At 38.2% G+C, this 15,163-nt stretch overlaps 3 protein-coding genes across 3 annotated transcripts in view; 2 read left to right on the top strand and 1 right to left on the bottom strand.

Annotated features, from left to right (window-relative positions):
• Positions 1 to 15,163, top strand: part of LOC144629069 (monoacylglycerol lipase ABHD2-like) — a 155,964-nt gene that overhangs the window by 23,964 nt on the left and 116,837 nt on the right. The window lies entirely within an intron of this gene.
• LOC144629079 (beta-1,3-galactosyltransferase 1-like) lies at positions 1,046 to 3,756 on the top strand. The gene is made up of 2 exons (XM_078487264.1): positions 1,046 to 1,137; positions 1,998 to 3,756. Exon 2 carries the CDS (start codon positions 2,080 to 2,082, stop codon positions 3,262 to 3,264), a length of 1,185 nt encoding a protein of 394 aa, XP_078343390.1. The 5' UTR covers positions 1,046 to 1,137; positions 1,998 to 2,079; the 3' UTR covers positions 3,265 to 3,756.
• LOC144629213 (uncharacterized) lies at positions 3,800 to 10,899 on the bottom strand. The gene is made up of 5 exons (XM_078487446.1): positions 10,782 to 10,899; positions 9,071 to 9,109; positions 8,062 to 8,184; positions 5,155 to 5,498; positions 3,800 to 4,768 (listed from the first exon to the last, which is right to left on the bottom strand). The coding sequence occupies exons 1-5, from the start codon at positions 10,801 to 10,803 to the stop codon at positions 4,736 to 4,738; spliced, it is 561 nt and encodes a 186-aa protein (XP_078343572.1). The 5' UTR covers positions 10,804 to 10,899; the 3' UTR covers positions 3,800 to 4,735.

Raw genomic sequence — 15,163 nt, 5'->3', positions numbered from 1 at the left:
CCTGATGCCGGATATCGTTCCGTGTAGAACGAATAAAACAAGTTGAAAAGCGGAGCAGCAAAACTACGGCTCAGACAGTCCCCTGAAAAACCTGGAGTGTTCTTGCGTGGGGGTCAACTGAAATTGAAAAATTATTTTCTTCCTTTGATTTCTTTATAATTAACTATAAACTGATTTCACTCAAATTTACGTTAAGTCCCCCCTTAAGTAGTAATGGAAACTCGAAAAGCCATAACACGCCAAAACTTCTTTGGATCGTCCTGAGAAACGAGATACTAGTACCAACAGACGACACATCAAGGCATAGATGTAAGCCGTAGCAAGGGGAGGGGCCGTGGGGGCCCGTGCCCCCCCCCCCCCTCCAGTTTTCCTACCCAAAAAGTAAAAACAAACCTGTATAAAATGTTGAAAACAAAATTTAATCTCCCGAGAGGTTTGAAACAATAACATTTGTACTTTTTTTCATTTTTTAACGTACGTAGAGTGATGCACAACAATATTAAACAGCCAAAAACTAAAACAAACCAGAAATCATGACTGAAAGGTGAAACATTTGCTGGTTTCATGATACAGAGACAGTCGGTTTCTATTTTGTATTAAATTGACGTTGCTAGTATTATACTCTCTTCAATGTGCATTGGTTTTCTGAGACTGTGTAGCAAGTAATAATTCGCAATATGCGTAAATCACAATAGCTCTTGGAGAACGCTGGAAATAGAATTTCCAAGCCTCTAGATTTCAAAATTTTCTTGGGGGGGGGGGGGGGGGTCCAATAATATATGCAGAATGACGTGTGCCCCCCACTTATTTTACCCTTGCTAAGGCACTGGAGACTGTGTCAAAATTTTTAAGAAATTGACTTTCTTTTGCCCTTATAAATCATCCACTGTGTTCTTTAGAATTTGAGGATGAAACAGCGAATGTGTCAAAAAACCAAAACAATCTGCTTTTGACGGTGACTCAAGACTCTGAGTAACTTGATTGAAAAGAGCTTATATTGTCCAAGAGAAACAGAGCGTGATTAGAAAGGGTTTCCTATTTTTAGCAAGAATGCCTTGTGTTAGGGCAGCCAAGCAAAGAAAATTAGTTTGTTTTCTTCAGCTTGCAGCCTTAACATCTCGACTTACATCTGCAGAGGTAAGCTTTCTGATCAATTTTACAGCAAATTGAACTAATTTGATGATGGGGTGACCTCTTTCATTTAAGTCTATTTTTCAATCGATAAAACCGCTTTGGGTGCTACCCTTGACGACATGCTATCGCGCTCGCTGGCTTTCGCCTAGGCCTTCGTCCCTGCGGACTTTAGAGCAAAAGAAATATTGTTCGCAGTCTAAGTAGGCACTTGAAAGATATTCCATCTAGTTAAATTTTATCTTTAAACTTTTGGAAGCACGATACAAGCCAGTGTCACTAACTGTCAGACATTCGGCGACAAGGGTCAAAATGGCGGCAAGAGAAAAATGCATTTTACTAGGTATATAGTCCTTTATATCAAACAAATCATTGCAGCATTCCTAGTTTGGTTAAATATCGTTTTGTTTAGATAATAACGGAATGCCACCAAAATGCCACTTTCGGAGCTCAAAATTTATGGCCCAATTTGTTTGCTTCGTGTGCGGTGAGGTGGAATGAGTTTGCGATGTGGCATGACTTGCGGAATGTGAAAACATTTGCATGCAATGGACCATGCAACGATAAATAAAATTAGTATATACCACACAAGTGAATAGTGCGTTTCGCGTGGGCTGATTGGTTAACTCGGAGGTGATTAGCAAAGTACTATTCACCTCCGAGCAGCTAAAAAGAAACATACTGCCTTCGCGAGTCGCTTTGTTTACCGAAAGTGATGTTTTGGTCCACTAGTTATTCAACTTGTATGGTATATACTAAAACAATTATTCACCTCAGTGTCGGTGAATAATTGTTAACTACTTGGCTTCTCTGTTGCCGGAGCGGGTTTCAATCAAGTCATTCTGCATATATTATTGGATTTCTAGGGTCACCACCTTAGCGTGATCCAGTGGTATTGAGCGGTGCGGTCTTCACACATCTCTGATCTGAATTCAGCAATACTATACTATGAAAACTACAGCAGTGCGTCTTTTTGCAGCATTATTGTGCGTTCAAGTTGTTATGTTGGCGGCTTATTACGTGTACCTCTGTAAATACACAAGGTATGAAGGTAACAGGATATTAACGAGTGCTCTAGGAAGCAAAACACACCGAGGACAAGACTCGAATTTCAATTCATCACTACAAATGAACAAGGAAAACTCAACAAGGTACTCTTCGTTCAAGAACATTCGAACCCAATGCTCTCAACTGACATTTTCTTTTGTTTCTCACATCACACAGCCACGCTTTGACAACAAGAACACAAATTTGTTTCTTCTTGTTTTAATTACTTCTGGTGTTGCAAAACGATATGCGACAAGAAGAAACAGTGTTCGTAACACATGGGGCAACGAAGCCAACCACCAGGCTTCGAAAGACTGGAAACGAGTTTTTCTCTTGGGTAGAACCCAGTCCATCGAAATCCAACAAGAAGCATCGGCCTTCAATGATATCCTTGTTCTAAACATGACAGATAATTACAATAATTTAGTAGTTAAAGTTTTTTCAGGGATGTTATGGAGTATAATTCATATAAATCCTCGGTTTATCCTGAAGGCGGACGATGATGTATACGTTCGTATTCCTTATCTTATAACCTGGTTGGAAAATAATGGATGTAATAAATTTTATGGAGGTCACATTATACCTGAGGGTGCTACAGTAAGAAGGTCGGTGACGTGGAGAAATCACGTGTTGAAGGACTGTCTGGCCGAAGATTACTATGCTGCTTACTGCTCTGGGTCGTTTTACGTTGTCTCATCAAGTATTCTTCCTTTAATATTCCAAAGTGTTCAAAAATGGACAGCTTTTCCAGTCGAGGATGCATACTTGGGTATCCTGGCCCGCGAGAATGGAATAAAACCGGTTTCAATAACCGGTTTTGATTTGAGAAACCTTGCCGACTACGGAACGTGTAACTGGGCTTCGGCGATTGCTCTGGGGCATGGTTTTGACTTGTTAGAGTTACTCTTTGTTGAAAACAGACTACAGGAAACAAGCAAGCTTCCAAGAAATTATTTTAAATGTTTATTGAATGATTGGGCGGTCATTATTTGTCTGATTCTTATCCCGAGTATTTCGTCTTTACTAGCGTATACCTTTGTCAAACTCCGATTCCGTCAAAGATTTGTCAGCCTGCAAGTTACATAGTGACTCCGACTTCGTTCTGCTTCGTACTAAGTCTTCTCTCTTTTTCAATATAAATTGGCGGGCGCGAAAACGGCGAAGGTGAGAGCAAACTAAGCTAAACAAAGAGTAAATTGTTCGTATCTGATTGGCGTGGCCATGTGTGTGACCTTAGCAAGTGGCTTCGACGCAGCCGCCATTTGGTTCGTCGCGCAAACCTTCCGACGTTGCAAAGATCGCGTGACCCAAAAGTCTGATTTTGATTGTATCTTGTTGCTAATAGTGCAGAAATTCCTATATTGTTAATAAAAAAGTTACAGACATGTCACAAACTTCGAACTATTGGTAGATTCAAAGCAATTTACCAGATGCAGGGGCCAGATGAGAAAACGTGACCATAGCTAAGTGGCTGTGTGTAAAGAAAACAGACCGCGACGTGTACATGTGACTACCGTTGCAGTGGCATCGATACATTGTAAAAGGCTGATGTTCACTTTTGGAAAATAAACCGTTAAATGTAAAAATGGAATTGTGAGTTTTATTTCTTATCAACATTTTAAGGATTTTATGTAATACATGTACATATTCACATGAAATCAGTCATACGTGTTTTTACTTTTTTTTACATTTTTACATTTAACTATTTGACATAGTTAACATACAGTAGAATCCTGATTTGTCAAACCTCCAAGGGAAGTGAAAATTAGTTCAAGAAACTGCCTGGGGGTAAAATTGCAGTGTTCAACTGAGAAAAAGGAAATGATGTTTACCTTTTTATAGGAAAAAAAACGCTTCATGAAATTAACGCGAATTCGTTAATTTAAGTCGCGTTAATTTTTGTTGAAGTTAATTTCCGCGCCGTTAATTAAGTGGAGCGTTAATTTCCATGACCTTAATTTCCATTATTCTGGCCCCAATTTCTCGATAAAGTCCAGACGTTCTTGACTCTTAGGAAAAGTTATTATTTTATAAGGGTTGAAATCTGCGGTATCACTTATAGGGTGAAGGACTCTTCAAGATTACTTCGCTCATCCCTTATGTTTGGGAAAAGTACCTAGGCTAAAACTTGCAAGTTAGATACCCTTTTGATAAGAATCTATTTAGCTTAAAATATGGAAACAGGTTCTTAATTTCTAAAGTTGATTAAACTGAATGTTTACTTTTGGGAAAATATGATATGATTATTGCTTCATTTTGACATTAACACTATGTGGTATGAAATTTCATACAAGAAAAAGGCCGAATACCACTAAAATCTCTATAACAACATTGAATTTTTTTCTTCAGAAATTAAGAACCTAATTAGCCTAAATTTGTGTTATTAACCCTTAACGTAAGAACCTGTTTAGGCTAATCTGAAAAACGATGGGTTCTTCCTCGCGGGTTTTTACTGTATTTCTTGCTTATATTATCTATAAGTTTTTATTTCATAACTCATCTAGAATTGTTATCTTGATAAGTCTTGAACTCTTATGATTTGCCAATCCTGAATGCATCACGTATCATCAAGGCAAGGGCTTAAGAGGTTCTGGGAAAAGAAAAATCATTAATTGTTTGTGATTCCAAGAGAGAAAATGATATTACTGTTATTATTCATTTATTTCTTGTTACAAATCTCGCGAACCCTGCTATCTGGGACTAACTCGTGGGTGAATGTGAAATCCTTTTGATCAAAAACCTAGTAAGCAACTCAAAATTGAATATTTAAATGAAACGTTCATAGTGATGATAAATCCAACCAAATTTGCAGGTTTATAAAAATCGTAAATGCTTAATTGACAATTTATGTTCTATTTCCTGACTATATAGGCCATAAACTTTGTTTTATGACCTTTTATTTTAATACATTTTTTCAAAAGTTTGCATTAATTTTGTTATTTTTAATTACTTCCAAACGTTCTTAAACCTGCTCACCTTTAAAGCTCTTTCCCGCTCAAACAGTCTAAAACTGTAACCAACGCTGTTCTTAACAACGGCTACTTCGTTCATTAGTTCACAAGACTTCCCTTCCCCACCCTCCCCTCCAGAATACTGATAGTTATAAGCCACACATCCGGGAACTCGAAGGCACATGTCCTCGCACTGGAGCTCCGAGAGAACAAACTGGTGCCAAATCACGTGACCTTGCAGCTGTCTGTCCCAAAAGCGATCTCTACTGATGGGTAAACGCTTAAAGCGGCATTCAGGTATGGGTGCTGGTGTAGCTGGAAAGATAACTATGCTGGATGAAGGTGGTACTTGTGATGTTGCTGGAAATTCTGAAAAGCAAAGGAAAATGAACTGTTCGCGACATTTTTACCATGTATAAAATTGCTTCAAATCAAAGGAAACCAAAGATTAATACTACGTCAAGTTAAAAAAAAGGTCATAATAAAATAAGGGCACATTGACTGAGGAAGATTGAGACATTCTGGAAGGATGAACGTTTTCGTCTCCTTAGCCCGGCGAAGCCTTTAAACGAGAAACAAAGGGCTCTGGCATAGGCGTACGGGCAATTTTTTGCCAGGGGGGGGGCGGTGAACCATTTGCCCAAAAAATTATCTCAAGTTGCTCAAATTTTTACGAAAAAGTCGAGAAGAAACGAGGGTCCTGCGATGCACTAATATAAGCTACCATAGGCCTACATATGAAGAGAAAAATATTCTCGTGCAGTTCTTGCATATGAATTTATCATATGAGCTCATAAATCACCTTAAAAGAAATAGCTATCTGCTATTTCGACGGCCGAAGATTTCAATGATACGATCTTTTCATTGTTGACTACAGATTTGGCATATGCCCTTTCAATGTTAATAAGTGCGATGTTACTGACACGTTGCCCCATGGTGCTGTTGAGGTAAGTTTTCAATCTGCGCAATGCACACAATGATCTTTCTGCAGAACACGATGTAGCAAGTAACATGCACTGCGAGGATATGTACCACATAAGAAAACTTTGGAGACATATCAAATAGAACATTCTCGTGCATTGTCTCCAGCATTTCTGAAACAGTCATGTAGCCTAATCCGCGCAAACGACGAAAACTCGCGTACATTTTCTGCTCGGCTTTCAGAATCTCGCCGTCGATTTTGTAAAATTTAGCAACGCGGGAGAAGCTTTCTTTATCAGGGTCGTGTTTTACCGTGACATCAATTTCCCAAATTTAGTGACCATCATTGTGTCCATTATTAAAGGAAATATGAATTTATTTGTTATAAAACGTTTAGAAAAGGAAGTTCATAATAACTGCTGGCTTCCACGTACAAGCAACGCTTCTTTGGTGCATTCATCAAACTGTCCATTCACTGGTTCTTTAAATTTAACATCTCACTAGATTCCACGTTCTTTCTGGATGTATCGATTCTCATTGACGTCTCTACTTGAAATGGTGGCCGCCGGAAATTTGCGTCCTACAGTTACGAAGATATCAGCGCCTCTCGAAATAAGGAATTTTGGGTAAATCTTGTTAGTGAATCTGGTCTCACATTGTCAAGAAAATAATAACCACGCCGACTTCAGCAGGTTAAACTAGAAAATATCTATCTTTTCGAAAAAAAAAAAAGAAAACTACTTTAAAAACTGGCTTTGCCCAAATTTCTCTTGCTGCCCAAAAAATCTGAGTTGCCCAAAATTTGGGGGGGCTGCAGCCCCCCCAGCCCCCCCGGCCCGTACGCCTATGGGCTCTGGGGACAAAGGATTTTTGAATTAATTCGAATCGTTTGATTGGCTGTTTCAAACAAAGAATACTTAACGGGAGTAAGAAACGCAACGACTCTCTCTCTCGTACATTCTTCTGAAACATCATGACTGCATACAAGAAGACCGGAAGTCGTAGAATCTAGGACTGGAAATCCTGTGTCCCCAGAGCCCTTCGTTTCTCGAGCCAAGCCCCCCCGGCTAAGAGAAACGAAAAGGGATATGCTCTCATCGTCGCCAGCATTACTGTTTTTACCTACTGTTGCTTCCTGTCACATGATCACAAAGCTCTGCCCTTCATATTCCTTTGTTTAGTTTTTTTAATAATATTTTTATTACTAGCAAATAATAACAATGCTTACTAACACAACTTGCTAATTAAGACAATATCATGCATTACAATGCCTACTACAACGATTGACATTTACTAGCAATACTTTTTTTTTAATTTACAGATATTTGTTTAGTTAATTAGTCTAAACCTCCACGATTGTAGCTAAAGGGCAATTTCTATTTAATTCCTCGCCAATCATTGCAGATACTTCCTCAGTTTAATTTTTAATTATTTAAAGTGTCTCTGGACCCTTTACCCAAAGTTTTTTTTTTTTAATTTAATCATTCAAAAACAATTAACTCAGCTCATTTTTCAGTTATCAGCACATAAAGTCAAACTTTTGAGTGTTTTTGACTGGTGCTGCCGTTGTTATGGTAACCTTTGATTTCAAGAACGAGATCGCGTAATGAGTTCACTGATAATTTGAAACCATTTCTTTACCATCAGTCTGTATAAGGTGGTAATGACGAGCATGAGAAACTGTTGTGAGCCACCTTAAGCTGAAGGCCATTCACATTTGTAAGCAAACATTGAAAAGACGACCGTTTTCGGGTAAAAATTAAAATTTCGTCATTCCGTTTCTTGACTATCAACATTGCTGCTTGCCTTTGGGGGGTCAGGTAGCAGCTCTCGCAAGGTGTCACATGAATGGCTCCCTACACTTCGAGATATCAATAGAACAAACAACAGGAACAATGCTCCTAGCCCCAAAAACAATAGTTACTGCAATACTAGAGGACCAGTACAGCTTAAGAGAGCTACTACCTTACTATGTTTCAGATGTCCGTTCAGAGATAACTTGCAAACTTACCTGTCGGTACAGGACAAAAGTTGCATGTCTTTTTGCATTTATTGACGGCATAGCCCGAGCTTTTCACGCACTTGCCAGCGGTCTTCCAAACCCAGCAAAAGTAACCAATATCTGAACAAGATGCTGGAAAAAAATAAAACAAAAAAAAAAGAAAGAAAAAGAAAACAGCATGATAAGAGAGAGCCACCGTAAAAACAAAAACAAAATACAGCTGAGCAATAATCCTCTCTATGGTCGGCTCTCATTGGGACTCAGAGCTTTTGGCTGTGTTCCCACTTGGTGCCTGGGCACAGTGCCCGAGTACGATTCTCGCTGGACACTAATGTAACATACCACTTTTTTAAGTGCCCACACCATAATTCGGGCACGATGCCCGTGGCCGAATACAAGGTCTCGACCTTGAACTTGGGCACTTTATGATACTTGGCTTCTTTGGTTTTCTGTGTGTGAACACGACGCTATTTTTTGCCATCAGTGCTCAGGTACTAGTGCTCGAGCACTGAGTGTGAACACGGCCAATGCATGTGACAAACTGAACACAGACAATTAACTTCAAGACCTTTTCTGTGGTCATTTTTGCTGTCAAATCTATTTACTTTTTACAATCTATATGCCTGGACGAGGCCTGCATTGGGAGATGGATAAAGGTATATTTTGTTAAATGTACATAACGTGAGTACACTGCTGCTCCTAGGTCTTTTTTGTTGTGTTAGGGCTCGATACGTGACACAAGTTAGCCATTGCGCAAAATTCCCCCCTTCTCCAAAGTGTTGTATCCTAATTCAGGGCCTAGACCTTGGCGCATTCAAAAATGCCTTTTATTCATTGGTCGGGCAAAGAAAAGAGCATCTCCAAAGCACGTGAACAGTAAATGCCACTGCGCGCTAATATGTCCGTTCTAGTATCAACTAACTATAGACCTGATATGAATGGAAAAGTTTTTTTTTACGAAATGACTCTATGTCGATAGGAAATGCATGATTAAAATAAATAAAAAGTTGTTTCATACCTGCTAGTGACACAATGAACCATAGATTCCAGCAAAGTACTAAAATCATAGAAGTAAACATTCTTAACTAAAAGACAAATCGTTATAAAGCAAGCTAATGAAAGACGGTCTGTATGACTGACTGACTGACTAACTGACTGACTGACTGATCATGACTGACTGACTGACCGACTGACTGACTGACGGACGGACGGACGGACGGACGGACGGACGGACCGACCGACCGACCGACCGACCGACCCACTGACTGACTGTCTGCATGGCAAACTCTTCCCAATGTATTCAAATAATAACCTCTTCATTCAGACACTCGACATAATGATAACAAATATTCTGCATTTGCCTATCTCAGTAATCAATTTGCATGATTTTCAGATTTCCGGAGAAAATGGTAAAATCCAAGATGGAGGATGTAATAACGCCATATGACGTCATAACAATAATAATAATAATAATAAAAATAATAATAATTACGAATTTGTTGTGCGCAAATTCCATACGTAAATGTTCAAATGCGCATTACAAAAAAAATGAACGTTACACGCTAAAAGTTAAAATTACAGCTTAAAAACTAAAATTCTTAAAAACTAAGTTATGGGTTAAAAATTACAAGCGTTAAAGTACAATTTATACCTAACTAAAATCTAAAATTCTAAGAAATTACAATTGATAACTGTCTCACTCTGTAGAGCAAGCTAAGGACTTTATATGCAATGCACCCTGAAACATGCGGAGAAGCGAAAACAGACAAATTTGCGAACACAACTCCATTTAATGTTGATCACTCATAATCCTACAACTTGGGCGACTAGCCACGTGACCCGTTCGTGAGAAGGGTTAATACTTCATATAAGCGTACTCGTTACACAACCTATTTTTGATGTGTCTTATGAGAACGAAAACCTGATAAAAGTTCACCAATCCCTCCCCTCTAGCACCATTGTATGTGTGTGTGTGTGTGTGTGTGTGGGGGGGGGGGAGAAAATATTTCAGTGTATGTCCGAGAGTTTAAGCCAAAATATTGCTTATTTGCCGTACTTACATGAGCAAAATCAATAAATTATCTACGTTTTTTAACATGCAGTTATCCTCGTCCCTGGAGCCTTGTGTTCTTTGGACAAGTGAATTAATAATTCAGGTACTGTAAATTCAAGCTCCAAAAGCCCTAATGTCTCTTGAATGGTAATCGTGAAATGTTAAGCCAGCTGCCAACTGCGAAAACAAAACCTTTGTCATTTCTTACTGAATGACGCCAGACTCATTTAACTGTCCATTTCCTGCGGATTTGCTTAAGTGAAAATAAAAAGTAGAAATTTTTCTCAGGAAAAAATACTGTCACACTGCAGCCACAAATGCCATATATTGACCGAGTGAACATGGTAAATCCATGACCAATTATATTTTTACCCTTTGACCATATTTTTCACGATTCTTAGCCACTCGCATCTCCTTTTTTTAAATTTAAATATATGCTAACTGTAAAATCGCCAGCTTTTAACCAGCCGATTGAAATAAATTATTAATGGTTTCCTTTCCTTAACAAAGCCAGCGATTTTGTTCAGGAAATGTCTTTGATGCTAGGGATCACTTCAGTTTTATATTTTTTTAAGATGCAGATGTTCAATACATTGAAGTTCTTAGCTATATTGTGCACAGTCTAACAATCATTTCCACCAAACGCCTGATATATTTACAATTTAAATTCAGTTACCTGTAAAGCACAGCCATGTCATTTTGTCCACGTTGTGTTCGCCACTGTAGAACAGTTGCTTTATCTCAAAGGCTCCCAAGTTGTGTTATATTTTTCACAACGAGTGCTGCTGTCGAACATGAATGAATTAGGCGTAATGGTTATGGTGTATTTTTAAAAAATATCTCCTTTATTTAGCAAGTAGACAACTTTAATAGCGCCGGAGAACAATGGTGCCTCATTCATCCCCTATGAAAAGTAAACAAAGCTGTCAAAATCCCGTCAAATGTTTCATTAATTTCTTGCAATTGCAAGTTGTGCTATTATATTAAAGATATGCCGATTTCTTTTTTACAAAAAAAAGTGATTGCATACAGACCTTCTATGTTATATATTAAAATACAATTAATACAGAAAAATTAGACTTTTGTTTTCAGCTGTGCTACAAAAACTAGATTTGGTTCTTCTGTTAAATGAAAACACCCAATTTCAATAACACTCCAATGGCCTTTTTTGGTGTTTACTTTGAAATGATGTTGCGAAACAGCTTCCAGAAAACCTTGCGGCGTCAAAAATGAGTAATACCAATGCAAAATATCAACATATCTATCTTTTTTTATAGCTGATAGACTCTCTCTTCGATATATATTTTGGTTTGGAAAGATAAAGTTCTACGTAAACGACTTTTTAATTAAAGACAGCTAATCTCTCTGTAATAAATTTTAAAATATTAATACGATTTAGTTGGCGCAGGTGTCAAAAATTCATGTGGCAATCAATTGAGGTGAAGGATTTGTCATCATTTGTTTGCAGAAAAAAAGCTCTTTTTTCATTAAGTTTTTGTAGTGATGTGCTTGCAGATTTTATCTAAATATAACTGGTGTGTTCTTTTTGGCTTTTTGAATGATTGTCGTGCAGTGCTGTTCCTTAAACTGTCAAAATGTAATCAAGGTGGACACGAAACAAATTGCAAAAGCAATTGGGAACGTTTCCTTATTTAAAATCGACATGGCTGCTATAGATGTTGGCAAAACCCCTTTATTTATTGAGCACTAAACGCAAGCAAGTCCTGGGAACGAGTTACTCAGGGCGAAAACGAAAATGCATCGTTTGACGTCAGCCGTCAAAAATCTTGACGTCAAGAGTTAGCTGACCGTGTATGCCTGGATACTTGGTTGGAACAGCTGGTTAACTTGACTACGTGTCAATTTTCTTCTTCTTCTCCTTCTTCGAGTAAACTCTGGTCAATTGAATACGTCCGGGCAAAAATCTCGAGTAGAATTTCCGTTCGTTTTTGGCAAATCTTTGTCGAATAGTTTCCTATAAATTTTATCCAATCAAAAACTAGCGCCAGCACCCATGATAGCTCCGAGAGTTGCCACGTCAGCAGGATGCAATGTGTCTGTGGCCTGTGGATACATCGTGTTGCTTAGCAACTTAGCGAACGAAAAACGCGGGCTCAATCAATTGTATGAGACTGGATGTCACCATCCACTAGTACTTGTTCCCCAACTTTTCAGACAACAACTCTGAAGATAGTTGAGAGTCATATAATAGAAGTTCATGTGTAGTGATTGAAGTTTCTTTTCTGTTGCAAACCCTGCTGAAGTAGCGTAGAAAGGCATGACAGTAAAGATGTAGACTCTAAGCCGTGTTCTTTTGGAAATCCGCGAATCTGATTGGCTCTCCCATTGTTTTGTCTTCAAGGATGAAAACTTGATCGTACGCGCGCGTTGCTTTTAAAAAGGGAAACTTATTCGTGATGTTTGGATTAAAAAAAAATAAATTGTTGGTTTTAGACTGCAATCTTTTAATCCTGGTTTCACTAGCGACGCAAGCACAAGCGTAAGCACAAGCGCACGAATAACATTTCTTATTTCACCGTGAAAACGGCTTCGACTCAAGCAAAAGCACAAGCGCATTGCAGTTTTATGCTTGTGCTTGTGCTTGCGGCAATGCAAGCACAAGAACAACGAGCAAAATTTGCCCTTTTTGCGTGATTGTGCTTGTGATTGCGCTTGTGCTTGCGTCGCAAGTGAAAACCAGGCTTTAGTGTGTCTACTAATAAGCAATCCTGAGACTACGAGCCCGAGTTTCCTATGAGCGAATAATCAACGAGGCGCACACGAGTTCTCTATCGCTCGTAGTAAACAAGGGCGAGTAGTTTAATTGCTAAAAAGACGGCAAAAAATGCCATGTTTAAAATTCATTTTTAATCGTTAACAATAGTAATATAGTACACAGTTAAAAAATACTTTAAATACTACAAAACGCCTACCAGACTCAGTCTAGCTCATGATTTCGTACTTTGTGACTTTACCCACAATTATAATCACCTCACTCATAAATACAACTAGATATACTCCAGGCTAATTATACCTTCTAGACTGATCATATCTCCCCTTGCTTTTGCTGCCCTTGTATATCTATGAACTTACTGTTAACGGACTGCTTCACGTATTTTGACCAAATTTAGCCATAAGAAAATGGCCACCAAATTGAGTGAAGTTCAAAAATAACCGCATAAAACATTGAAGGGGCATTTCAGTAACAAAGCAAATAAAAGAGAAGGTACGGATGGACCACAATTGAAGAAGATTGAAATAGATTGCGATATGGAATTTTGAACTGAACAGTGTTCAAAGTAAATCTCGTCGCTTTGAAACTTACAATTATAATGCCCGAGAGACATATTTTTTTTAATGAAGCTATGGTTTTGTCATGTTGCTGCTAGAAGCAATTACTTCGCTAACAATAAGTTGCATACCTAGTATTTGGCGAACCATAATAAAACTGTACACCAACCTCAACCGTGACGCTGCAGTTTCTTTAAAAAAAAAAAAAAAAAAAAAAAAAAAAAAAAAAAAAAAAAAAAAAAAAAAAAAATTAAAATAAAATTTAAAATTTTTTTTTTTTTTTTTTTTTTAACATAACAAAAAAAAAAAAAAAAAAAACTTTTAGGAATAATTTCAGCATATTAAGGGTTAGATGTTAGCTTCGTTACACGCAAGAGTAAATACTAAACTACTTTACTTATAAAGCTGCATAAACTGGCGACGAAAAATAGTCGTTGTTAATGAAGTTTTAAACAGTTCAAGTTCGTATATTACTACCAAAAATATTGTCAAATTGCTTGTCCAAGCTTTATTTGTTAAGGTAACTTCCAGCATAGCCACAGTCACTTTCTGTAATCATTATACGCTCAAATGGAGAGGCCACAAAACTACACCAAGCTCACTCCACATTCTTCAAGAGCATTCAGTGACGAAAAACAGCTACTCCAGAAGTTCAGCAGTTGGGATAGTATGGGTTGTAAGGAACGGAAGGAGCCCATCCATACTTCTCCATCATTTTGTCCTCCAGTTTCCGCAATTCCATGATGTTAGTGTGTTTTGATGTGAACATACTGTGCACTGACACACCAAGCAGACCAAGGGTAGTGGCGAGGAATGCCAAAATCAACACTTCTCCAAAAATCATGATGATATTTTCACACCTAATGGCAAAAAACAAGCATTAGCTCAGTTGGTAGAGCACCGGACTGCGGTATGGTAGATCGAGGTTCGAACCCCAGACCAGACCAAAACTCAGGGTCTTAAAATAACTGAGGAGAATGCGCTGCTTTTGTAATTGTTTCTGCAAATGTTTAGACTCTAGTCTTCTCGGAAAAGAACGATAAACCTTAGCTCCCGTCTCCTGTATCTTCCGTCTTACAGCAGGGGACGTTAAAGAATTCGCACACTATTTGCAAAGAGTAGAGAACGAAGCTCCTGGTGTTGTGGTCTGGCCTTTGGTGTAGTAAATAACAGTATGTGTACAGCGCATTTGAAGATATACATATGAAAATGCGCCATATAAATGCATTTTCATTATTATCATTTGATCTAAAGCAGGGAATAAAGATCTCGCTCAGTTTGCCTTATTACTAGTTTGCCGTTTTCCTGAGTTTTAGCAAAGTTTTCAAATGTGTCACCACTAGTGACATATCTGGGAGAGACCCCTCCTTTCAACTTCACTCTTTGCTGTAAAATACAAGGCCCATAAGGAGGGAAAATATTTCACCCCCGTCCCTAAATTGGAACTGGCAAAAAAAAAATGTCCACCTTTATTACACACCGCCTCCGTTGTTCCCTTACCTCTCTTCCTTACGAGCCAAAATAAGCCGTCTCCACTTCGTCCCCCTTCCCCGTTACATAAATGCATTACCCTTCCCCGTTATATAAATGCATTATCATTATCATTATCATTATCAGGGGTAATGTTGCTAGGTTTACTTGTGATTAATTTCTTATTTTCGATATTAATCTTGACGCTTTGACTGACGATTTATAGCTCCCAGAACTTCTAAAACTTGTTTTTTTTTTTTGCCTAAATATGGTCTATTCTCTTTTAAAATTCCCGAC

Source organism: Oculina patagonica, chromosome 10 (genome assembly GCF_052425735.1).
Source record: "Oculina patagonica isolate OP01 chromosome 10, crgOcupat, whole genome shotgun sequence".
NCBI classification, from domain to species: domain Eukaryota; kingdom Metazoa; phylum Cnidaria; class Anthozoa; order Scleractinia; family Oculinidae; genus Oculina; species Oculina patagonica.
Note: the sequence above shows the minus strand (reverse complement) of the source record. Positions and strands in the feature narration are given on the sequence as shown.

Coding starts and splice junctions, on each gene's coding strand:
- LOC144629079 (XM_078487264.1), top strand. CDS start 2,080: ATGAAAACTACAGCAGTGCGTCTTTTTGCAGCATTATTGTGCGTTCAA.
- LOC144629213 (XM_078487446.1), bottom strand. CDS start 10,803: ATGACATGGCTGTGCTTTACAG. Junction 9,110..10,781: donor GACATGGCTGTGCTTTACAG/GTAACTGAATTT, acceptor CTATGATTTTAG/TACTTTGCTGGAATCTATGG. Junction 8,185..9,070: donor GTTCATTGTGTCACTAGCAG/GTATGAAACAAC, acceptor ATTTTTTTCCAG/CATCTTGTTCAGATATTGGT.